The 25,305-nt window shown below is 37.9% G+C and overlaps 5 protein-coding genes across 12 annotated transcripts; 3 read left to right on the top strand and 2 right to left on the bottom strand.

Moving 5' to 3' along the window:
• The first annotated feature begins 5,182 nt into the window (after positions 1–5,182).
• On the top strand, positions 5,183–8,600 carry LOC123708437 (protein Peter pan). Its single transcript, XM_045659142.1, has 9 exons — positions 5,183–5,471; positions 5,924–6,076; positions 6,168–6,338; positions 6,438–6,560; positions 7,413–7,474; positions 7,548–7,701; positions 7,773–7,873; positions 7,961–8,089; positions 8,171–8,600. The coding sequence occupies exons 1-9, from the start codon at positions 5,286–5,288 to the stop codon at positions 8,562–8,564; spliced, it is 1,473 nt and encodes a 490-aa protein (XP_045515098.1). The 5' UTR covers positions 5,183–5,285; the 3' UTR covers positions 8,565–8,600.
• Positions 8,601–8,633: 33 nt separating this feature from the next.
• On the bottom strand, positions 8,634–12,094 carry LOC123708435 (DNA replication licensing factor Mcm3). Of its 2 annotated transcripts, none has more exons than XM_045659134.1 (10): positions 11,891–12,094; positions 11,540–11,817; positions 11,295–11,469; positions 10,978–11,216; positions 10,654–10,893; positions 10,010–10,522; positions 9,848–9,938; positions 9,415–9,771; positions 9,239–9,346; positions 8,634–9,176 (listed from the first exon to the last, which is right to left on the bottom strand). In XM_045659134.1, the coding sequence occupies exons 1-10, from the start codon at positions 11,960–11,962 to the stop codon at positions 8,841–8,843; spliced, it is 2,409 nt and encodes an 802-aa protein (XP_045515090.1). In that variant the 5' UTR covers positions 11,963–12,094; the 3' UTR covers positions 8,634–8,840. The 2 variants fall into 2 exon arrangements, with proteins under 2 accessions (XP_045515090.1, XP_045515091.1); XM_045659135.1 differs by having other exon boundaries at positions 8,634–9,173.
• Positions 12,095–13,396: 1,302 nt separating this feature from the next.
• On the top strand, positions 13,397–15,361 carry LOC123708439 (esterase CG5412). The gene is made up of 4 exons (XM_045659144.1): positions 13,397–14,287; positions 14,615–14,812; positions 14,880–15,020; positions 15,123–15,361. Exons 1-4 carry the CDS (start codon positions 14,071–14,073, stop codon positions 15,287–15,289), a joined length of 723 nt encoding a protein of 240 aa, XP_045515100.1. The 5' UTR covers positions 13,397–14,070; the 3' UTR covers positions 15,290–15,361.
• A 147-nt stretch (positions 15,362–15,508) lies between these two features.
• On the top strand, positions 15,509–19,990 carry LOC123708436 (tRNA (guanine(10)-N2)-methyltransferase homolog). Of its 7 annotated transcripts, none has more exons than XR_006753604.1 (8): positions 15,509–17,722; positions 17,813–18,196; positions 18,363–18,497; positions 18,605–18,868; positions 19,072–19,210; positions 19,282–19,475; positions 19,623–19,779; positions 19,849–19,990. XR_006753604.1 is itself a non-coding variant. In XM_045659138.1 (8 exons), the coding sequence occupies exons 1-8, from the start codon at positions 17,657–17,659 to the stop codon at positions 19,967–19,969; spliced, it is 1,470 nt and encodes a 489-aa protein (XP_045515094.1). In that variant the 5' UTR covers positions 15,509–17,656; the 3' UTR covers positions 19,970–19,990. The 7 variants fall into 7 exon arrangements, 5 of the variants coding, with proteins under 5 accessions (XP_045515094.1, XP_045515093.1, XP_045515095.1 ...); XR_006753605.1 differs by having other exon boundaries at positions 19,609–19,779; XM_045659138.1 differs by having other exon boundaries at positions 15,509–17,713; positions 19,282–19,480; positions 19,609–19,779.
• Positions 19,991–20,559: 569 nt separating this feature from the next.
• Positions 20,560–23,026, bottom strand: LOC123708438 (ER membrane protein complex subunit 2-like). Its single transcript, XM_045659143.1, has 7 exons — positions 22,798–23,026; positions 22,236–22,327; positions 21,908–22,018; positions 21,574–21,724; positions 21,127–21,427; positions 20,966–21,061; positions 20,560–20,903 (listed from the first exon to the last, which is right to left on the bottom strand). The coding sequence occupies exons 2-7, from the start codon at positions 22,273–22,275 to the stop codon at positions 20,745–20,747; spliced, it is 858 nt and encodes a 285-aa protein (XP_045515099.1). The 5' UTR covers positions 22,276–22,327; positions 22,798–23,026; the 3' UTR covers positions 20,560–20,744.
• Positions 23,027–25,305: the final 2,279 nt, after the last annotated feature.

Raw genomic sequence — 25,305 nt, 5'->3', positions numbered from 1 at the left:
TGGAAGCTACATTTACAGTGCAAGCAGCCGTGCAGAACTGTTCGCGGACCATCTGGAAACCCAGTTCCAACCCAACCCAGCGAAGGATCCAGTGAGAGCCCGTCGTATAGAGACCGCGGCCGAAGACCTCTTGCGGCAACGAATCCCTGCGGAGGAGGACCCTATATACATCTCGCCTAGCGCGGTGTTTAGGGCTGCGCGCTCTTTGAAGGCGCGCAAAGCCCCAGGGCCCGACGGCATCCCAAACCTAGCCCTGCGACATCTATCCAAAAGGATGCTTGCCTCGTTGGCACGCCTATATACCGCCATCGCACGCCACACGCACTTCCCCGAATCCTGGAAGGTAGCAAAGGTCATCCTCCTCCCGAAACAGGGTAAGAACATCCTGCTCCCAAGCAGCTATAGGCCCATCTCCCTGCTGTCGACGCAGTGCAAACTGTTTGAGGGACTCATGCTGCCACACATACATAAGCACTTCACGCCGCGCCCTGAGCAATTTGGCTTCCGAGCGGAGCACTCGACTACACTCCAACTCACGAAGGTACTGCACGACTTCACCACAGCCCTAAACAAAAAATGTGGAGTAACGGCCGTGTTCCTAGACATGGAAAAGGCCTTCGACAGAGTCTGGCACGCCGGGTTACTAGAGAAAGTGAAGACTCTGGAACTACCACGGAGGCTTAGAGCCCTGATATGCTCCTATCTCCGAAGCCGATCGTTCTTCGTCTCGGTCGAAGTCGCCCGCTCCTCTCAACGCCCCATCGCAGCAGGAGTACCCCAAGGCAGTTGCCTAGCGCCGACACTCTACTCAATCTACACCGACGACATCCCCGCCACGGGAGGGGCGTCGGTCGCCCTGTACGCAGGCTGACACCGCGTATTACGGCAGCTCCCTTCACAAGCGACAAGCCACGACAAAGATACAGAGGGCGCTGGACGCTCTCCCTCAGTGGTTGGACGACTGGAGACTGGCCGTCAACGCAAATAAGACCCAGGCGATCAGCTTCCCGCCGGGCAAGAAACCACCACCTCTTCAGCTGCTTGGAGTCGAGATCCCATGGTCCACGGAGGCTAAGTACCTAGGCATAAAGCTAGACAGAGGCCTGCGCTTCAACGCGCACATCAACAAATCAACCGGGTGCGCAAAGGCCGCGGCCGCCCGCCTACGCCCTCTGTTTAGCTCTACAATGCCAACCCAGAGGAAAGTGGCCCTCTACAAATCCTACGTACGCCCGCACCTAACGTACTGTTATATATTTAAAACCTTAGAGACCACCCTATGTCAACTTCTATTTTAGCAAGCTGGCATTCTCCTATTCAACTGCCATGAGCATTATCTTTCAGCTAAAGTCAGTCCCACTTTACGATTCAAACCGAGCAGTTGTCTTTCTAAATCTACATTTCTAAATAAATCCTTTGTGTAAAATAAATCCTTTTTTTAAAACTAAATCCGGGACGTCGTATAACATTGGTGGCAGCTCAAGGGATTTTTAAAAAATCCTCGGTACGCCTCAGTTTGGCAGTCACGACTAACGAGTGATTACAAAAGTGAATATTTCTGTGAATAACTAGATTTTCCTATTCGCTGTGAATTCTGAAATTGTTTTGTAAAGAAACATCCGCCGTCTCCGCCCTATACATCAAAGATGTTCATCTGTAAAACTTCAGCATCCCTGTAAGTCTTCAAAAATCCTATATATTCGTATTTCAGTGTGTTGTGTGAAAACAATTAGTGAAATTTAAAGTGCTAAAAATAGAAAGGTTGTTTTATAAAATTACAATCTCATAATTGGTTACAATACCAATTAGAAATCAGTGCATCGCCTAATCAGTTCTCAGTAACGCTAGCCGTCGTCGCGTCGTTATCAGTATTGTTTTGTCTAAGCCATATCCTACGTGACAATGCCTAAGGAAGATGTTATTGTACGCGAGTCTAAGAATAGGTCAGCCACAGACGTTGATTTAAATACACTAATTAAATTCATAAATAAATTCGATGGTAACCGCGAAAAATTAAGTGCATTTTTAAATAATTGTAGAAATGCGGTAGAACTTGCTACTCAAAACCAACAGGACATTTTACTAAAACATATTGTGAGTCAATTAGAAGGACGCGCAGAAACGGCTTGTTGTGTAAAAGAATTTGAGAATTGGCACCAGCTTGAAGAGTTCTTAAAATCTCAATTTGGTGATAAAAAGCACTATGCTGCGCTGCTTTGTGATTTACAAGAATGTCGTCAATTAGGCAACGAAACGGTCAACCAGTTTGCATTACGAATAGAGTCTTGCTTATCGAAATTATTATCCGAAATTAATATCACTATCCCTAGTAAGAAAAAGGACGAACTGGCAGGCCGCGTCGCAGCTATGAAAGACTTAGCGATACACACGTTTGTAGTCGGCCTAAATCCAAGATTGTCTACTGTAGTTCGATGCCGTGACCCTGAATCTTTGAACAACGCCATTAATTTCGCTACTTCGGAAAAAAAGATTATCAATGCTTTGACACGACGAAACACTAATTACGCCCAAACTCCAAATACTCAGAATCAGGCGCGATTCCTCCCATCTCACTCTTCATATCCACCAAATAGATCAGCTTTACAACATGGCACTAATAATAATTCAACATCTGCCGCGTTTAGGCCCTCTAATCCTATAGTGTGCCGATATTGCAAGGCTCCAGGGCATACTATTGAAGGTTGTCGCAAACGAGAATACAATAATAGGAAATTTGGAAACAATCAAAATTCAAGCTACAACCGCACAAACCCTAGTACTTCCATTCAAAATGGAAACCAACCGATTCATGCAATAGCTTCTTATGAAGATTATGGTGTCGATGAGACAGATAATCCTTTAAACGAATAAAGGACTCTCGACGGTGTCTCCCGAGTCCGAAATTTCAACGTCCTCTATTGCTATATCCAAATGACACCGCAAATTCTATATCCTATTACAATTCCAAGGTCACACAACAGGGTAACCAGCCCCAAAACGAAGACCATATTCTCATTTCTAAATCCAAGGTCACACAGCAGGGTAACCAGCCCCAAAACGAAGACCATGCTCCTATTTCTAAATCCAACCGACCGACGAAAACCGCAGAGCACTCCGCGCCTCGCAGCGCCGAGTCAAAGAGCGCATGCGGGAAATTAGAAACGAACGCTGGGACCGTCTTACCAGCGAATTGTCACCTTCGCACACGGCCTATTGGTCTCTCGCGCGTTCCCTTAGAACCGACACGGTGGCGTCCATGCCCCCTCTCAAGCGTCCAAATTTGCCTGACGCATTCGACGACGATGAAAAAGCCGAGTGCTTAGTTTTTGTGTGTTATTAGTGCATCTCTACAATTAATTTGTGCCCATAAATTCCTCATTGAATAATCAAGAAATAAACCTTTGAAGAAATCTACGGCATTTTCTATCCGATCCCCTAGCTCGTAACAATATTATAAGGTCTTGAATTTCTTATTCTTTTAGTAAATTACATTTTTTATCTTCATATTTCTTAGCTATGCACTAATCGCCCATGTCTGTGTATATGAATGGTGCCAATAATGTCTTTGCCCATTCAAATACTGTCTTTTTGTCTGTATGTAATGTGTCTTTTATTTTATATTTATCCATTTGGATTTGTCGTGTTGTAGTTGGCGGCTGACGGCTGTTGTATGCAACTACAACAACGACAACGACTAATGAGTCGTCGTTTTATAAATGTATTTGTAGTTTTTTGTATTGTGTTTGTAAATATTTTTCATAATCAACCTAAATTTTGTCGCATACTCTATCTTATATGTCTTTATTTTTTTAGTATTTTTAGTAGTGGGAACAACTAATAATAACAGTAACACAATTCATCTGTAATCACAAAATTGTCTTGGTCCTTAAAGTTATTTCTATACTGTAACTGAACTTCTACGGTTTTTCCTCACCGTTTCCTTAAATCTCAGCACAGATTTTTGTCTTTGTATAAGCCATATGACATCCGTCGTATAAAGTTGTCTTTGGCATAGTTGTGGCTAACAATACAGTTTTCTATGTATATTTTGAAATGCCAGGAACATTCGCGTTGTTGAAAATTTTGTATGTATGTTTGTGGTCGACTTTTTATCCTTTGGTTTTAACGATAGTTTTATGAATTGATCATACATAAAGTAATGTAATGACCAGGTCGTTGACATATGGACGTTATATGAAATTTGCAGCGATAACAAATATTTTTATATTAAACATAATTTATATTTTATAAAAACTGAAGCAATGATTGATCATATGTCCATCGATTTCATACTACCAACACTGTTTATATTTAAACTTTTTGAAAAAAAAAATTATTTTATGCGAATATCATGTTCTTCGTAATTCAATGTTTTTAAAGTATTCCTTTAGTTGATGGTATATAAAACCCACTTTTTGAGAACTTGATCCTTTTTATATAGGTATATTATAGGTTGTTTAATTTGAAGCTTTTCTCTCTCCTGACTAGTATAAATGTACTAAAGTCTTGTATATCCAAATGTGTCAGTAGTTGGTCAATGTTCAAATGAAATCTGAACAGTTACCTTGCATAAATTCTACGCCGATGACCCAGGACCGTACACTTATTAGTGCCATTTCCAAAAATAAAACTATCAAATATATCACATACAATGTATATTCATCCTTTACTTAAACCAATTTTGCATTCATATATAAACTAGCAAATCACTGATCAACAAGAGTTATTTGATATTATTATTATTAACATTTTTATATATATAACGGGGTAAACGGGCAGAAGACCTGATGTTACCAGAAAGGTCTCAAATACGTTGCCTTTTAAGAAGTGGTACGCTTTTTTCTTGAAAGACCCTATGTCGAATTGATTGGAAAATCACAATTATCTATTGGCGATAGCGCTAGCAAAATAATGCTACAAAGCCACCAACAGCTTTTGAGAGCGCGCAAAAAAATAACGAATTAACGATGTTTTTTCTAGACTGATGGCACCTTTACTGGCGTTTACTACCAAAAAGCGTGAGCGTTAATGTATGTCCTTTCATCGCACTGTCATTGCCTAATGTATTGGACTTTTGAGAGATAAAGTATCGATACCTGAAAAGTATCGAGTCCAAAACTACTTGGTATCGATATAAAAGTATCGTTACCTTCGGGTATCGATACTTAATGCGTATCACTAACTGTCTTTTCACTTCGGTGTAACCTTAAAATCCACGTTATTTATTTTTTTCAGGACAAAAACATCTAAAATATAAATAAAACAAATATTTTTAATTTAGAAATATGGGTAAACGTAAGGGTAAATGTGTTAAAAGAAATTTGTCGACAAAACAAGCGGCGGAGCCTGAACATGTTGTCAAAGCGCCACATTCGTTTGTTATTCATAGAGGAAATTGTTCTAAAAATCTTATGGATCTTACAAAAGATTTTAGAAAGATAATGGAACCGTTTACTGCATCTCAGTTGAAGGTATAATTTACTTCTAGATATGTCATGTTTATATTGGTTGTAAGAGACATTTCATTTTCAAACATCAATAAATAACATTATTACAAAAGTATCTATTACTACAGATATATAATATTAATATTGTAATAATAAAGTCAAAATTTCTCTTTGATTTTATCTGAATAGTTTTTGTTACAGTTACATGACAGACGGGTTGTAAGAGGAGTAAAATCCAACCCTTTATTACACATTCCTATGAATAAACTATTTTCTCTTGGATCATGACCATGGCCAGCAACTGCTAACTCTTATGCATCTTCTGAATTTTTAAATTTGTTGAGGATATTTATTGCTTATAACAGATTTTTTTATTAATTATAAATTCTGGCAATAATGGTATTATTTTTTGATTCTGAAACTATTTTACGGTGTTTCAATCAGTTCACTTAAAGCTGTTTATTTTTTTGCTACAGGAGAGAAAGAAAAATACAATTAAAGATTTTTTGTCTATATCTGGTTATCTCCATGTATCGCACATGATGGTATTTACAGAAACAGAACTTGGCACATATATGAGATTGGCAAGATTACCTCGAGGACCCACCCTCACTTTTAGGGTACAGAATGTAAGCAATTCTATTAGTTATAATTTATAGAAACATTAATAATCTAATTAGTTTTCATTTAATATATACTAAAACCCAATTTTGATTGCAGTACAGTTTAGCAAGAGATGTGGTGTCATCGCTACGAAAACAGTATGTGAACGCTAGGGCTTTTCAAAATGCACCATTAATAGTGCTAAATAGTTTTTCCGGTGAAGGCATGCACATGAAACTTATGGCTACAATGTTCCAGAACATGTTTCCTACAATAAACATAACAAATGTTAGTCAATTAATCATCTGTTAAGTTTTATCTGTTGCATTATTCATCAGTTTCTTAAAAATTGATTTGTATGTGGGCTGATAAAGGCTGGTTTTACAGGTGAAACTAAAAAATATAAGACGGTGTGTTTTAATGAACTACAACCCAACAACAAAACTGATTGACATGCGGCATTACATTATACGAGCTGTACCTGTAGGATTAAACAAAGGTGTTAAAAAGGTAATTTAATTTAATTTTTTACATTTAACTAAAATATGTAGGTACCATTTTGTTCAATAACTTTTTGCCATCTTGTAGGTAGGGACCCCATTGCTATAGACATTTTTGGGGTTTTGATCAAAATACTGCGACAATTGGTTTTGGCAGTCCTCTTGTAATGTTAACCTGACTCTGCCTAAAGAATTCTTATCAGTTGTTCGCAGTAGAGTTTTAAATCGATGGCCCTGCCTGGTGGTAACTCATAATAAATATTGTCCTTCCAATCCCACCACACACACACACACCTTGTTGTTAGATTTGACAAAACCCAGGTTGGTTTTGCCACAGTCTGTGACGCCTGACCCGCCATTGACCACGACCTTTTTCCCACGTTCTTGTCGTACATGATCCACTTTTCATCACCATTTATCAGCTTGTTCAAAAATGGTTCGGTTTCATTACGTCGTAATAAAGAATCACAATTGAGTACATGGTTCATTAGGTTTCTTTCGTGAGCTCGTGAGGTACCCAAATATCGAGCTTTTTTGTATACCCAGTTTTTTTGCGCCAAAACTGTTTTGTGGTCAATTCGCATTGATTTATATTTATCGATATTTGTAGTCAATAAACTCGAAGACTGTATATCCCTGAGTAGCATGGGCTATATTTATATTAAAATTATTAAAAAAAAATATGTCAGAGCGAGCCTTAAGTATCATATTACCATTTTTGTTTATAAAAATGGTATTGTCAAATTCCTATTTCAATATATTAGCAAAATAAGTAATTGAACCCAGTATGAGCACTTTTAAAAACATCAAACACTACTGAACATTAACAAATTTCGTACATAGTTAATTCATTGTGTTACAGATGGTACAAGGAAAGATTCCCAATCTCAATAGATGCAAAGACATGTCAGAATTTTTTGATAAGTAAGTATTTTTAAACACTGTCCCAATTTATTAAATCACAGAAATAAATATATAAAACTGTTATCTTCTACAGAGCAGCCCTTTTATCGGAAAGTGAGTTTGAAGAGGATGCAACCAACCAGGTCACGCTACCTCAAAGTTTGGCGAGTCGTGGAGCGGCTGAAAACTCTCAGTCGGCTATACGATTGGTTGAGCTGGGGCCAAGGATGTCCTTGCACCTGATTAAAGTAATGTTTGTTTCTAAAGCCGCAGGCTCTGCCACCCTGGCCTGCAATTTGTATAAAAATACTCATTTCAGGTTGAAGATGGTTTAATGGACGGTGAGGTTCTGTTCCATGAACTCGTAGAAAAGACAGATGAAGAAAAGGCGCTTATTAAAAAGAAACGGGAAGAGAAGAGGTTCTATTGCATAATTATTATTAAAAAAAATAATATCAATTGAATCCAAATAAAACCGTGTTCATCATGTTTCCATTTTCATTTCAGACGATTGAAAGAGAAACGTAAATCTCAACAAGACGAGAATGTCAAACGCAAACAAAAAGAGAAGGAAGACCTTAAACAAAAAGCTCTGGAGGGAATCAAAAAGAAGAAAGAGTTAACTGAGAATCAAAGGTGAGAGGAAATCATAGTTTTAGTGAGCGGTTAGTTTGACCCATAATACTTTATTGACGATATATCGATTTGTCCCTTCAGGCTGTCTGAGTTGGCGGACGCCGAGGGTCAGGAGCCGGAAGACGACGCCGTCTACTACCGCCAGGAAGTAGGCGCAGAACCCGAACCGGATCTCTTTAGCAGAAATCCTATGAGGAAAAGGAAATCTGACGGCACCGACGAGCCTAGAGGTTTCAAGAAAATGAGATTAGACAAGAAATTAAATAAAAAATATCAGAATAAAAACGAAAAAACCAAAGAGAGAAGCACCACGAGAGCCACAGATCGGGATTCTAGGACTAGACAGCACGGCGGTGGAAAATTCAAAAATTCTGACTCGAGAAACAAACGGGCAGGAGGAAAATTTAATAAGTTTAACAAATCAGGCAACACTAAATCGAAAGGGGGAAAGAGTAAAGGAAAGCAGAGAAAGTGATCCAATTATTTTCTCAAATAAAAAACTAAAAATGTGTGCTTTTTATTTTATTAAAGAACGTTAAAACACGATACTCTTTTCCATTTGTAGATTAATGATTGATGGTTCATTGGTAGCATTCATGATTACTAAAATTATAAAAATACGAAAGTTCTAATAATCAAACCTTATTTAAAGTTCCGCAAAGTTGATCAAAAACTTGAGAAGACCTCTAATATTAAAAAGGCAATGACCTCACATCTCATTCGTCGAGATCCAAGTCGATATAGAGAAGGATCAAATGAGAAACACGATGTCGTCCGCCATCATGACCTGGTTGTCGTGAGTCATCGCCGTGAGAGCGGCGGCCACCTCGGCCCGATCGAAAGGCGCGCTCGGGTGCTTCTCGTCGAGGTGGCGCACGATGCGCTCCAGAGGAAGGGAGTTGGCGCGCTCGTCCCGGAACAGCTGTTGCAGCGCGGCCTTGAAGAGGCTCAGCCTGGCGACGTCCAGCTCGACGGCGCGGGCGGGCGGCGCGGCGGCCTCCGGGAGAACGCTCCGGGCGGCTCGGAGAATGGGCTGCGCCTCCTCGTCCGACGAGAACGCGTACGGGTCGGCGCCGTCGCGATCCTGCTGCATCGACAGATTAACTTCCGTCCTTTCGCTCTCGACGGCCTGTACCGTAACCGACGTACCGTTTTCCTCGTCCGTTTGGGCTTCGGGCGTCGGTCGCCGTCGGCGCCGTCGTCCGCCTCCTCGGCGGAGGACGCTCGGCGCTTGCGCCGCTTCTCCTTGGCGAGCACCTGAAAGCGAAGTCGGAAATTAAAGGCCGAAGGCGAGCGGCCGCGGCGAGCGCGGAGGCGGGGCTCACCCTTTTGAAGTAGGCGAAGTGCACCAGGTGAATGGCGGCCAGCGCGTCGCGCTCCGACACGAGAGAGCTGAGCCGGCACTTGGCGTGCGCCGTGGCCAGGCGGATCAGCGTCTCCAGGGTGCGGGCCGTCACGGGTTGCGTCCTGGCCACGTCGGTCTCCGACTCGTCCCGGTTCCTCAGCTTGGCGTACTCGTCGGCGATGGCGTCGGAGGCTTCCTGCGTCAGTTTGGGCTTGATCAGCTTCGCGATGTGGATGTACTTCCGCATGAACTTGGTGCTGAAGATCTGGTCCTTCTTGTTCCGGCTCTTGCCGTGGAGGAGCGGGTCGTACTTTTCGTATATAGTGTCGGCCGCTTCCTGCAAAGTATCGGCGGAACGTAAAGAGGTTTTTTCATTCAAAATTTATTCGACGGATCTAGAGACGAGACGTCACCTCCGCATCTTCTTCGTCGGGATTCTCCGTCGATAACATGTCGACGCTAGAGCCCATCGGCAGCACTTCGCCGTCCCGCTCCTTTGGATTTCTGCAAAACGATAACGACGCGTCAAGTCCCGCGCTACGCGTGTCGACGGCGAACGCTCGACCGAGACTCGCCTGTATCGGTGCATGCGCAGCACGTGCTCAGAGATGGCGTCGTCGTGGTCGGCGTCGGAAACGTCGAGCATGACGAAGAGCAAGTCGAAACGCGACAGCAGCGAGTCCTGCAGACCGATGTTCTCCATGGGCGTCTTGTAGCGGTCGTAGCGGCCGTAGACGGGGTTGGCGGCCGCCAGCACGGCGCAGCGCGCGTTGAGCGACGCGTGCACGCCTGCCTTGGCGATGGTGACGCGGCCTTGCTCCATGACTTCGTGGATAGCCGTGCGGTCCACGTCCGACATCTTGTCGAACTCGTCGATGCACACCACGCCGCGGTCCGCCAGCACCATGGCGCCGGCCTCGAGGCGTCGATCTCCCGTATCGGGATCGGTGGTCACGGCGGCCGTCAGCCCCACGCCCGACGAGCCGCGGCCCGTGGTGGTGATGGCGCGCGGAGCTGTCGACAGCACGTAACGCAGCAGCTGGGACTTGGCCACCGACGGGTCTCCGATGAGCAGGATGTTGATGTCCCTGTAGGCCGATTTGTGCTTGATTTATTGTTTTTTTTTTTAAATTATATGTTGGTTGAACCTTATTCTCATAACTAATTGCTATTAATGGTACTCATACTGTTTTTAAAGAAAAAAAATGACAGAACTTACCCTCGAAGTCTTGTGCCATTGGGCAAGATCTTCTCCATCCCACCGAGTAACTGACACAGAATAGCCATTTTTATGTAGTCGTGACCGTGTATAGATGGTGCCAATGATTTGCTCAAGAGCTCAAAGATGTCAGAATTGGTCCTTTTAGCGAGCCGCTTGCATAGTTTGATATCCTCCAGAGAAACATTGAGATTCATGTCTTTATTGATTTGGGTAATGTTGTTAGCTATTAGTATTGTTCTGGAGAAGATAACATTAACTTATTTTAAATTACATTTTGTGAACTCTCAAATTTCAACCTTCATATTCTTAACCAAGACTAACCTAAAAGTACCGGCAGTAAAACTTCCTTGCTTTGATGGCAAGCAACGGTAATTTCCCACTATCTGCACTCGGTCCCCGGGTTTACACTTATCTACAAGGTCGTCATCGCACACTATATCCACACTCCTAGGAAGCTGCCCGGCCGGTGCCTTCTCTGGCATTTCCTGGACTGTCAATGTTTGATGGTCTTTATACCGTGACAGACCATATTCTGTTTCTAGAGGGTTGCCTTCATCGTCCTAAAATGAAACTCAATATAATCAAATATAGAATACTAATGTACAACCATCAACAATTAAAAGGAATTTTCAAATGACCTTAGTAGGATACACAGCCGTAGTAGGGAAGGCTTCAAATGATGTCAGATCAGTATACTTCCTTTCCATAACCTTCTTTGTAGCTGGGCAATAATGGACACTACGAACTACCTTTGGCCGTACCAGCGACACTCTTGTAACAATTCCTTCCACACATATTAAATTGCCCAGATACCTAAAATATTTTGAAGATTTTGAAAATTAACACTATCAATCTTAAGAAAGGACTTATCTCGAATCTTTACCTAGAAGTTAAACTTCGTGGTGTAACATGTTTTGTACCAAAGCTCCCTGAAAAGGCAACAAAAAACTCTTCCTGGTCCTTAGCATATGTTGGGTCTATAGATGATACATATTCTTTCAAAGCTCGCTGAAATGCTATTTGTTCTTCAAATGCATTGTCCAACAAGTTTTTAGCCCTATCAGGATTTTTTCTCCTCAAATCATTTATATTAACAATAAGACGCTTGCACTTTTCACTTATCATTTGTTTCACTCTATTCATATATATACCTTGATCTTCCTGAAACATAAAGTAAATATTTAGACACAACTTTGTTACTTTTTGTTCTTGAAGGTTTAAGTAAGAAATTGACCTCATCATCAAGAAATTCCAGATATTCCCTTTGTAGATCCCGAAGCCTTTGATCAAAGTCACCGTCTTCCATAATGGTATGAGTTTAATATATAAGGAAAAGCCGCCTTATAATCAATTAAAAGTTAAGTATTATTTCAAGTATGAAATTTAACTTTTAAAAAGTAAATTTTAAACAAGCTTAATAGAAACTAACAAATTTTGACAGATTTAGAATTAAGCGCGAAAATGTATGCACAGATAACGAATCTTATGATGCAGTTATAAAGACATTTGACTTCTTTAGTGGCGTGGACTCTAAATATGTTATGACACGATACGTTACGATACCATAAAATTAAAAATTTAAATAAACACAACAAAGTTGTAATTCCCCTTATGTAATTATTCAGATTTTATAGTAAATTTATTTCGTTCAGTTATGTTATGTCACGAATAGTTTCCTTCGTATTTTATTATACAGTATATTACATAAAATATAAATTATTCGAATGGCGAATTATAAAAATCTTATTATTTGACGCTGGCTGAGCCAAAAAACAAAGAAGACACAACGAAGAATAGAGGTCTAATGAATTTTGCAATTGCAAAAACAAAATTTAGATTTTGTTTTTTTGAAAATATGTAGTCGACAAATCGATTCTAAAAGGAACACAATATTAATAAGTATAAGCGAATATCCATTTTGAACGTCAAGATGCAGAACAAATGCGTATTTATCACTGCACTAGTAATAAAAACTTAAAATATTTTTTATTTTTGTTTTCATGATCATCCTTGCTACTTAGAAAATATTTTAAATATAAATAATTTCTTAAAAATAGGATTTTTCCAGTTATAAGATGTAACAATTAAATTGAGAATTAAACTCAACCCATCAGGGTATCACAACCCTTATCCCCTTAACCCAGGGCATCAATACCTTACGTTCACCTAAGCTTATCTTAATGACGCAGGCATCGGTCAAGAAAACCTACCGAAGATCCACGAGTAGACGACCCAGTGGCTATCGTACTTGCAGACGTCTAGACTCTAGCTAGCGAATGCCACGAGCTTCCGTTTTTTATGGAATGGATTCTCGTACTGAAAAATGGCGTATGAGTCATATGACAATATTTAGCTTCATCGAGGTTCATATCCACTTGGTATGTGATCCACCAATTTAAATTAATAGCTTAAGAGTTATTACAAAAAGGAATGCGGGTGACAATAAAAAAAACTGAACCTACTATAGATAAAACATGTTGGGATAATAACATTGTTACAATCACACGTTGATTGAAATGTTTCTCGAGTTTTCTACTTATAGATAGATCACGTTTCAGAAAGCTGAAATGTGATTTATGACCGTTTAGAGAGGTAGGTGTTGTGATTTATCACACATACTTTTAAGAAAAGTGCAATTTAAGTTAAGTGAGGATATCATTTTGAGGAAACTGGAACATTTCTCAGGCTGTTTGAGAGCAAGAATAGTCTGTTAGAAATGTTTTGAGGACTGATGATGATTATACCCCTTTGATGAAGAAACATTTAAGGTGTGGGACACCGACAGAATGAAACGAGAGAGGGGTAGATCACTGTCCTCTTTTTCTGTCTCTTGGGGAACGACGTACGACAAGGATGGAGAGATGTACGAAAGAGATAAAGAGCACGTACATTCTAGAATAATTCTTGTGCTATAAGAATTCTCGAATATCCAGAAAGACCAGTCTATTTAGTTTCGAGTGCGATTTTATGAAATAAACATCGAAGGCAAAAGTGCCATTAGTGAAGACAAGCAATCGAGGGTTAATTTAGTAGAGTAATTAGTGACGGTAGTGAGTTCGCGTAAATTGCATATTTTTTTGTGCACCTATATTCCTCTTTGATTAATTAAAAATAAACCTTTGAAGACTTCTAAGGCGTTTCTATCCGATTCCCCTAGTTTGTAACAATAACCTCTAAAACCCTTGCGTAGCTGAGATTTGAATATAGAAAATTAACTTAAATTTGACAATTTGATTTCGTAGACCTGTAAATTAGATAATTATATATACTGTGTAGTGTGTATTAGAATTTAGAGGGAGGTGTACAATTCGTTGCGTATTATTTTAAAACACTTGTAAATTGTAATCTTAAGCTTAGTTAATTTGTCTGTTAAACCTATTGTTGTAATTTTTGTGTCGGTAATTATAAATTAACATGTCGGATGTAAATTCGGATACAAACCCATCTCCAACCCATAATAAGAATATACGAACAAAGTTAAAAATATTAGCCTTACATGGATACAGACAGAACGGAACTTTGTTTAGCGGAAAAATTGGTTCGTTTCGAAAGGCAGTTTCAAAATATGCTCAGCTAGTTTTTATTTCTGCTCCACATAAGGTTTATACTGACGATGGAGCTGGGGATGAAGGTACATTTTATGTCACAATTTAATATAAAATAAAGTATAATGTACGTAACATTTTAATAAGTTCCATTCCAAGAATTAATTTGATAATATAAAAAAGGCACTAGCAGCAACCTGTAAAATATTGATAAATTTGACATTGTTTTAAATATTCATACATTTAACTCAATCAGTTTTATCTTATTACCATCTATATAAAAGTAAACCATATTTATTGCTTGCACTAAGCCTCATCATTATGTTTAAATTTCTTGTGTTTGTTTCTTTTAGCTATTTGTAAGAAGTAAATAAAAGGATCAAGGTTTTATTTGTTTTTAAATTTATTCATAGATGTTCGCTCTTGGTGGTTCAATGCAGAAGACAATACTTACAGTGGCAAATGCTTAGGAGGGCCTGCCATAGGCTTTGAGGTTACTTTAAGACTAATTGAAGATGTAGTTAAGGAGTATGGACCATTCGATGGATTAATGGGTTTTTCTCAAGGAGCTTGTCTTGTAGGCCTGCTTGCGGCTATGCAACAGAAAGGGTGTATGTTTATTTTTATTTTTTAAATTAAATATTCAATTTTTTTTATTAATATAAATGTATGTTTCAGATCTACCATACACTTTTAAGTTTGCAATATTTGCATCAGGATTTCGTTCTGGCAGTTTAGTGCATAAAGGATTTTATGATGAAGATATAGATTTACCTTCTTTGCATGTTTATGGAGAAAGTGATTCAATTATTCCTAAAGGTAATGAAAAGGAATTTTGTGTTGATTTTCTTATTGTTGTTGATTTTCAAATGATCATTGCATCTGTTCTCACTTAGTATAATTAATACCTCGTTGTTTCAGAAATGAGTGAGTCTCTAATAAATCTATTTACAAAGCCAATAGTTGCAGAACATTCTGGAGGTCATTATGTGGCTTGCTCAGGTTCTATTAAAGATGCTTATTTAGATTTCTTACATGATAGATACGAGGATATTATAGAAAGCGAGAAATTACAAAAAAAGGACTAAAGATTGTTCTTAGTGATTTGTGTTACATACAAATATGATAAGTATTCTTTGCTTAAATTATTATATATATTGTATTAAATTATTATATAAATATTACATTTAAATAAGATTATTCATAAAGCCTGTGAGAATGTGTGTAGGGTGTTGTAAGGAGTAGTTAACAAAAATAAGGGCAGCCTAGTTTTAACATTGAACAAACCGACATTGAAAAGAAGTTTCTATGTGTAATCACTTCTGTATCACAACTGGCATTTTTTTTTGATCACTAGCCATCCATCAAAATGTTATCAAACAAATTTGACTTTTCTTAGAAAGGCTAAGCAAGTGCATTACTTGCACCCTTCTACTCTTGTATGTGTGCATAACAAGAGTTCAGGTGAGCTTTCCCATTTGCTATGTTCTTAAAAAAAATATAATATTTAACAGAAATTATAGAATTAAATCTCTGTTTATCATAACTTATATCGACTTGATATATAATAAAAAATATCTATCTCATATGATGAGGAAGCAGAAAGCATGTGCCTGTACATTTGAAAGTCACCAATGTTAGATACAATGAAAAAGAATGTCTGTCCATATGTGCATGCTAGTCTCCAACAACCAAGTGGATTATGTTGGGTTATCCCCAGTAGATCAACTTAGCCCGAAGCAACAGGCAAGAGATTTAAGTCAGAATTCATATGTAAAACCTTAGGGTTGAGAGGCACATGCTCAACTACTAGGCTACAACATGGCTGAATTTACTTAAAAGGTTTTTTTTTTGTTTTGGTCTTTTATTATTAATCACGGCTTTGGTAATTACCAGCAGGCTACTTGTGCAATTACTATGGATATATTTATACTAGCCACAACACAAAAACTAATAATTTGAGGTACAAAGCTATGCTATGTGAATAAGTGTGTATCACATGAGGATGTTGGCACCACCCTAATAGAAACATTTTTTTTTGTATTATTTATATCTTGGAACAGGGCTTAAAAATCGCTCTCGTGTATCAATGAATACTCCAACCAATATGTAAAATCTCGTTCTGAAGCTGAATTACATAATTTAAAACACTAATCGCGTGAGGCTAGAATGTTGTTTAAAATCATTACGAATTGTTTTGTGTATGTAGGTATATATTTGAAATTAGTTAAGGATTGCTTAGTTCACGTGTTATTCTAAAATTGTTAAAAGCCTTGTCATAGTGGAACTACTATTCTTTAGGATAAAAACAAATAAATAGATTTTTTATTTAATAGGAAAAACTTCAACTATCGAACTAAAGTGCAACAACGTACATGATATATTAATAAGACTCGCTCAAACCACTAGGCTAACGCTGCTCTCCAAAGTAAATAAGATACTGGAAATACCTACAAATAACGTGTTTACCTAATATCTTAGAAAATGACTTATGAATAACTCTAATTGATAATGCATTGCTTTATATTCGTTTCTTAAATAAATTGGTACTATTATCATTCTAATTTCCGAGATCGTTACAAGTTATTGCATTTACATCAGAATTTAAAGGAATTAAATTTAATTGTTGCAACATTGGGTCGTGCGGTCACAGCGCTGCGTCTGTGGGACTTCTAAAACGTAATATGTGTGGTTACAAAGGTGTTAATCATCTGTGGTTACTCTTTTAATATAAAGCCCACGCCACATTACCCGCAAAACAACACCAAACTTGCCGAATAATGGAGTGTATAAAGAGTATTCGTGTTATCTCGTGTATATTTGACTTCCATCCATTCCGTGTTGGTATATCAAAGGTTCTTAGGTAGTTTCGTCAACTTTTGTGTTTATGCGACAAGCCCTCTCTACATTCTCGGCAAAACTACACGAAATTTACCGAATACCGGAGTTTAGAGAGAGTATTCGTCTATATTTGTGTGATCTTGTGTATACATCTACAGCAAAAGCAGATATTCTCGTGACGTCCATCTCGTGCGAGCGTCTATTTGCATCTGAAAAAACCGGGAATGTAGAGAGCCACTTTCGCCAAAGTTTGCCTCTCGGCAACCTACGGGAACGTTGAGCACTCTTAATAAATTAACAAAAAGAAACCTAATAAATATTATGTCAATGCTATATATATAATACTAGGTGGTACGGTAATCAAATATTACAGATACTTTGCGTAATGCCTTTCATTGCCCAAAAATCCCAAATAGACCACCGCTTTAAAGAATCGCGCCATGGCCCATGTTATCACCCGCTTGGTGAGGGCACCCTAGGGGGAAAATTAAATTATCTACGTCGCAGAGACCATCTGGCAACACTGCTATTAAAACTTGTTGTCTTTAATCGATGACCAATTGATTTCAATATTCAGATTTTATTATTCAAATATATATTTTAATTGAACAGTCATGGCTCGGCGATATTTGTTATGGTTTGCGCAGGAGCATTTGGACTTTCGTCATGCGGTATGTAATGTATCTACATGCTACTTTTTACTAACCTCTTATTAGCAGTTTGAAAAAAACTTTTATTATATTAAACATATATTTATTTATTCTTTCCAGGAAATGCATAGTATTTTTTCTATGCTAAATATACCTTTAAAGTTTATTGAAAATCCATCAATTAATCTCCCCTATTGGATAGTGGAACTTCCTTCCGAAATTTGTGCTAAGCAGATAGCGTCAAGATCTGTATTATTGAAAAATTGTTTAGAATTGTGGTCAAGGGCTAAGAGCGAAGCTAAGTTACACGAAAACTTAAAAAGTTCAGTAAAAAATAAGTCTGGAAAATGGATAGTTACAAATTCTAACAATGAAATAAGTGAATCACATATTTGCCCAAGTGAACTTCTAGATGCTGTTAGTGATCCAAATAAAACTTTCAAAGTGGATGTTGAAACTTTCTGCAAGCATTTTACTATGAAGCAGAAAGTTGAAAAGATTGAGGTATGTTCATTTATTTATCTAAAAATTCCTTACCAAAATACTATCATTAGTTAATAAATAACATTTTTTTAATTATATGAACCTACTCATATTAAAAAAGAACCTTCATTCATAACTGGTGTTAAAAACATAGGAGGGAAAATATTAACATTATTGGTATTTTTAGAATTTCAGTTATTTACCTTTAGAAGGTGCAGTAAATCTGAACAAACCAGATGTTACATTGTCTTATATTGAGTTTTATGGAGTAGACCCTAATAATGTTCCGCAACATCCTTGTGACTTATTTTTTGGGAAATGGGTAAATATTTTTTGACTTTCTTACTATTAATAATGAATCAGTAAACTTAAACATTATGTTTGATATGAATAATGTACAATTTTAAATAACATATTTTTATTATTTAGATAGCAGATGGTCAAAGAGATCTTATAAAATTTCACACTCTTAAAAAACGTGAATTCATTGGGAATACAAGTATGGATGCTCAACTGTCAATTATAATGGCTAATCAGGCACAAGTAGCACCTGGTGATGTGGTTTTAGATCCATTCGTAGGATCAGGCTCTTTGTTGGTTTCTGCGGCACATTTTGGAGGTTACATATGGGGAACCGATATAGATTTCATGATGTTGCATGCTCGAACCCGGCCCACAAGGGTAGGGCAAAAGGTACAACGTATGTATTTAATAATATATTAAGTCCTTATATACATCATTTCAGTATCAAACACATTTGTCTAACTAACTCACATGGTTCTAATGTTTTGTATAGAGAATGGTGGAAAGTACATGAAAACTAACATTGGGAAATGATAAAGTGTCAATTTAAACTTAATTAGCCTCTCCAATAAAAGCTAATGCAATGTTTACAGGTAAGAAACAAAGAGGAAAGTATAAGGGGAAACATGAAACAGTATGGTATCAGGTCTCAGTACTTAGATGTGCTGGTCAGTGATTTTTCACGACCATTGTGGAGACAGGACTTAAAGTTTGATGCCTTAATAACTGATCGTAAGTTTTCATCAACATAATAACGTCACATTGACATGTCATAATGATAACAAATTAAACTTAATTTTAAGCTCCATATGGTGTCAGGGAGCCAACAGAAAAGATTGGTATAGAGAAAGACAACTATTCTTTATCTGAGCAACATTTAGATAACCACATACCATCAAAAGTTGAATATGGCTTGCCGCACATCTACAGTGACCTTTTGAACTTTGCTGCTCAACACTTGAGTATTGGGAGAAGACTTGTGTGCTGGTATCCTCTCGTAAGGTATTTTTTATAAGGCAAGCATTGTGGATTTAGTAGTGTTAATTTAAAAGGTTTATTGCTCTTTTTTAATTATTACACAGCCTATAAAAATTGATGAAAATATAACACCATATTATCTGGTATAATAGAGACGAATATTTAGAAGAGCAGCTCCCGTCCCACCCTTGTATGCAGTTGGTGGGAAATAGTGAGCAAGTTTTGTCCAAAATGACGTCCAGGCGACTGCTAACGTACCAGAAGATCAGCGACGATATCCCCAACATGCCCCACGACCCTCACGGGGCTGCCCATAACTTCAGGTAGGCCAACATTTAATCTTTTTTTTCTGTCCCTTCTCATTATGATTTACACATACCTTTAATATTCAGGGACAAGTACTTTGCTGTAGGAGAAATATCGAGACGAGAAAAAAAAGAGAGACGAGCGGAGGAAATAGCAAAGACTGCCTTCTACTTAAAGGCAAAACGGGAAGAATGTAAAAAGGAATAAATTTTGTTACTGTTGTATAAATCTTTTCTTACTTCTACTTCTATTTATGAACCATTCACTTTGTTGTATACATTTTGAAGGAGCTTTTGGAGTAAAAGAGGAATCAACCCGACCAAGTATATTGTAGCTATGTTCTTGTATGTCTTGAGACTGACCAATCTGAGGATCGAATCTGACTACAACTTTGCTTAGCGACACATTTATTTATTTTATAAATCCATCATATTATAAATAATCATATTGTACATATGTCAACGAGACACAATTTAAATAACTCAAAATACACGAATATATAACAAAATAAATGCTATTTTAATAGTTACCACTAGATAATTTAGGTAAATGTACAGCATATTGGCTCATACAATGTATGAATAAAAAAAAATTCAAGACAAAATGTGATAACTGGCTTCGTAACAATAATAATTAAAAAAATCAAAACTTAATATTCAAACACTACTCACAAACATACCCAAGGAAAAGGAAAAGTAAATGTAAAGATGACAGAAGTATAGTTTTAGCCAAAACATAAACCAGCTTAATTCTGTTGCAGGTAATTTGTTTTCATAAGGAATTTATTTATGCTTAAATAGAGAATAAATATATTATATTTATTAATTATATATTTGCCATATGAAAACAATATGTCCATAGAAGGTCTACATTGTCGTACAGTTGTTGATCTGTGAGTATACAATAAAATTAATTTTGCCCCAAACATTGCGTAGTGCATAAGACGAGCCAATAGGCGTCCGAACGATGTGTCGCTTACATATCAGTCGGCGATGGAAATGGCGAGCATGAGGTCGGTGAGCGAGTGAGCGTCGGCTTGCCGTCGGCCGAGTTCGGAGTGGACCCACCTGGACAGCTTCCACACCTCTTTGCGCTTGGCGCCGCCCGACGACTTGTAGTGGCCCAGAAGGTTATTCGTCACCTGCGATAAACCACACTTATTGCGCTGCCAAGTCGCCTCGTTCGGCTCGGTTTGTCACTTACCAGATTGAGACCCAGCAGAGCCCTCAAGTTGTTCGGGTTCAGTTTCAAAGTCCGGCAGTAGTGTGCTTTGGCCAGCTCCATGTTCTCGACGCCTCCCTACAACGCAAGGAAACCTGTCAGCGTGGCGATAAACGGCCTGGAGCGGGCGCGATGCGACTCACCATGGTGTAGCGGATGTCGGCCAGTCGCTGGTGCAGCAGATGGTTGTGCGGCTGGTGAAGTAGCAGCTCCTCGGTGCAGAAGAGGGCGCGCGAGTAGTCGGCCGCCTCCAGATACAGCTCGCCCAGCTGCTGCCACGCCTCCATGTCCGCCGTGAACCTCTTAAGGTAGTCGACGAGCTCTTTTATGGCGTCGGAGAGCAGGCCTTGGGCCTTCAGCGAGGCTACGCGCCGCTTACGAGCGGGCGCGTTGGTCTCGTCCACTTTTATGATCTCGTCCAGGACGTATTGAGCTGCATCATATCTGTGATGACACAAAATCGATTTTTCAAATAGTGTTAGCATGCAAGGACCATTTGTTGTAATATAGAACCACATATTAAAAGCATGGATAATCAAAATTAATTGACATTTATCTGCATGCTCCATTTAATGACTAAGAATACTTACTGTCCTTGAGCTTCAAGGCAGAGTGCTTTGTACCTCATAACCCGAAGACTTCCAGGGAACTGTTCAAGTAGGAGTTCCAACCACATTAGAGCCAAATTATAACTGTGTTGGTCAAGCATAGCAACTAATAGCTGTTCTGCGACTATATATTCTGTAACAAAACAGTGTAGCAATAAGTAATATTTATCTTTATAGGTTATTAATAGCTATTATGATGTATACAAGCTTTTTGATAAAAAAAACTTTTTTTATTAAGAAAGCCCACTAAGAGTAAAATTTCACACAATTACACCTGCCATAAATAAAGGTTAAGGCAAATTTAATAAGGACTTACTTTCATTTGGTCTACTGTCTAAATTTTTATATATTTTTTCCCAGACTAGAACCCATTCGCTAAATTTTCTCTCATTGTTTTCTCTCCATTTACGAATTAGGTCAAAGGCCTCTGAAATAGAATAAATTGCACTGTACATACAAATAAAAAAGAGTATTTACTTTCTGCCACATTTACATTTACTACTAAGACTTACAATTATTTTATTCTATTTTAAACTTTTAATGAAACATCAGAAACTATAATGCCATATTTACTTTTTAAGCAATATATAAGGGAGTGAAGTACTCAGTTACATAACATATGAAATTTATTATATTATTTTTACCATTTATGCCTAAGTCTTCATAATTAATTGAATCTGACATTTTGTCCTTTTTAAGAGTTCTTGAAATTTAGATTTATTGCAGAGTAAGGAGTCTGAAATGGAAATATTGTGATACATAAGTAGTATTAGTTATATGATTATATTATTTAGTATAAAATTACAAATTAGACCAAAATTGTATGATTTCAATAGCAATTTTTGTTTTGAAAAAATACTATACTATCATTGCTATTCTTCTAATTAAGTAATTAACAGCTATCTAAGCAAAACAGAGTTGATAAAAGTGTAGCAGATTAGCTGAAATAACAACTGAAAAACCAAAACCAACGAAGAAAATATACACATATCAATACGACAGAAAATTAACATTAGGCAAGAAGATCTAGAGGCTTAAATAACGAACTCGACAAAATCTGAAATGTGCACCTTAGAGAAAGAAAGTTCGTTTGCAGCACGAAAGCTGTATTCTAATTCATTTTTTACGGCTACAGAAGTCACTTATCAACTGGAAGATATTAGTAAATTCAACCTTTAAATTGAACAAGCCATTTTAATATCTTACCTAACAGCTAAACCTTAAATCCGTAACAAAGAGTTTATAATATATTCCTGTAAAAGTGATTTAAGTTTAGAAACTAGAAATCATGTTTATATGATTGTGAAATGCATGTATTCAACATGGGATCGTAGAAAACTGTAGTTAATTAATCACAATGACTATTTACATAAATATAACCACAGACATAAAGTAGCCGATTTATCTTGTAACTAGTAATCACATTTGATTTAGATACTAGTGAAAAATCTACTAGGTACTAGGGGTCATATTCAAAAACTACTGTGCGGTCACATTTGACATCTATAAGTTTCAGTTTGATAGACGTCACTGAGGCAACATTCTACTGACGGAGGATGGACTAGCGGCTACAGCAATCAAATAAAACGTAAATACTACTTGAAAACATTATGTTCGTATATGAGAAAATATAGTTTTTATTGACACCGTACATCAAGAACATAATACAAATTCAAATGCAGTGCATCATAGTCTTGAGTGTACGTGGACAACATCACGACCTTCCAACACCTTTTCCTGATGTTCACGATGTTGGCGAGACACTTTTCTAAACATGCATTTATCTTGCACAATGTCTTTAAAATTTTACTTTTGACAATGGTTTTGTCATTATGTCAGCTAACTGAATTTATGTGGGACAGTAGCTAATATTTATTAATCCATGTACGAAGTGTTAATGTACAAAATGGTACCGCACGTCTATGTGCTTCGACCTTTTGTTGAAGGATCCAGACTTCACACAGAATCGAACTTTGATTATCAACATGCAAATTTATTTTTATGTCCAAACAGGTTATTTCTTGAGATTTGAGATACAATGCCGCTTAGTAACAGTCTGCTCCGGCTATGTACTCGGCTTCCGTAGACGATAGCGCTACTATAGACTGCCTCTTGGATGCCCATGATATTGGTCCATTGGCTATGATTAGCACGGAGCCAGAAGTGATTCTTCGCGTCAATGGGTTTTCAGCATAATCCGAGTCGCTGTAAGCATCGATGTTCTCTATCAGTTTGTTTCGTTTGAACAAAATGCCTTTCTCTTTGGTTCTCACTAAATATTTGAATATTTTTCTTGACTTTTGTGACGTCTTCTCTAGTGGGGTTTTCTATCTTCCTGCGAACTATATTGACCGCTTGTGCGATATTAGGTCTAGTTCTAGGTAGACAGGTACAGTAAACTTTCCTGTATCGACTTTGAATCGCTACTTGCGGGCGTCATTTTTAGGTTTGACATTTTTCATGTTGTAGTTTTTGAGAATGTTATTTATGTAGGGTCTCTGAGTATGAATTATTCCTTCTTTTGAGTTTTTTAGGATATAATACACGAGTCGATTAATTAATGCAAATCAGTTTTCAGCTCGATTACGCGAGAAACACCAAAGTGTTTCATATTTTTTATACCCAATTTATAATCTTGAAAACTCCAATTGATGGATTTTCATACAACTTTTTAACCAACTACCAAAAACCCGAAAGAGGACGTTATCAAATCGATTTTTACATGTGTCGTCATACCTAGTTTTAATGTCATACAATGGACGATTCAGCACGAAAGAAAACTATTGCCAACCTAGGAAAAATAAAATGACAATGATAAACATTGTTGTATTTCTACATCTATTAGCACTGCGTTAGAATAAAGCATACAACCATTACACCATGTTCTACATGACATCTTAAGTAATAAAAAAATCAATGGCGCTACAAACTTTTAGGTCTGAGCCTCAGATTTGTGTATCTGTTTCATGATCGTTTATGAATTGAATAGGCAAGTAGGTGATCAGCCTTCTGTGCCTGACACACACCGTTGACTTTTTGGGTCTAAGGCAAGCCGGTTTCCTCACGATGTTTTCCTTCACCGTTCGAGCTAATGGTAAATGCGCACATAGAAAGAAAATCCATTGGTGCACGGCCGGGATCAAACCTACGACCTCAGAGTCCTACTACAATTGAAGCCACTAGGCCAACACGGCTCTATGTCTGCATCTTAAGTAATAAATAATAATAAAATCATTAAAAACAAAGATTTTTCTCAGATTGTCAAAGATCCTCTATCAGCAGGAGGCATTGTGAAATAGGAGCACGCACTTACATTCTCGTGGGAACAACGCACTGGAGGTGGCACTATTTAGATTTTCAAGTGATGAATTTCGTCGTTTCACTTTAAATCATCATCAGCAAACAGAAATGGTAGGTCATTTATATAGACGAGGAATAAGAAGGGACGAACTATGGAGCTTTGCGGTACACCCATAGTAGCGGACGATCACTGTACGACAATATAGCACCATTTTCCTTTTGAATTCTATCGCTCAGGTATGATTTCATAAGATTTCCCGATGCCATAGTGTTGAAGTTTTTTGATTAGGATTTCGTGATGAACACAGTTTTAGACTGTGTACATCCTTAAAATACTCCAATGGCATCATGAGAATTTTCCTAAGCATTTAAATTCTCGGAAATTAATTGAATGCCAGCATCGGCTGTGGAGCG

Source organism: Pieris brassicae, chromosome 4 (assembly GCF_905147105.1).
Source record: "Pieris brassicae chromosome 4, ilPieBrab1.1, whole genome shotgun sequence".
In the NCBI taxonomy this organism is placed as follows: domain Eukaryota; kingdom Metazoa; phylum Arthropoda; class Insecta; order Lepidoptera; family Pieridae; genus Pieris; species Pieris brassicae.
The sequence above is the reverse complement of the archived record's forward strand: the minus strand, read 5'-3'. Positions and strand labels throughout refer to the sequence as shown.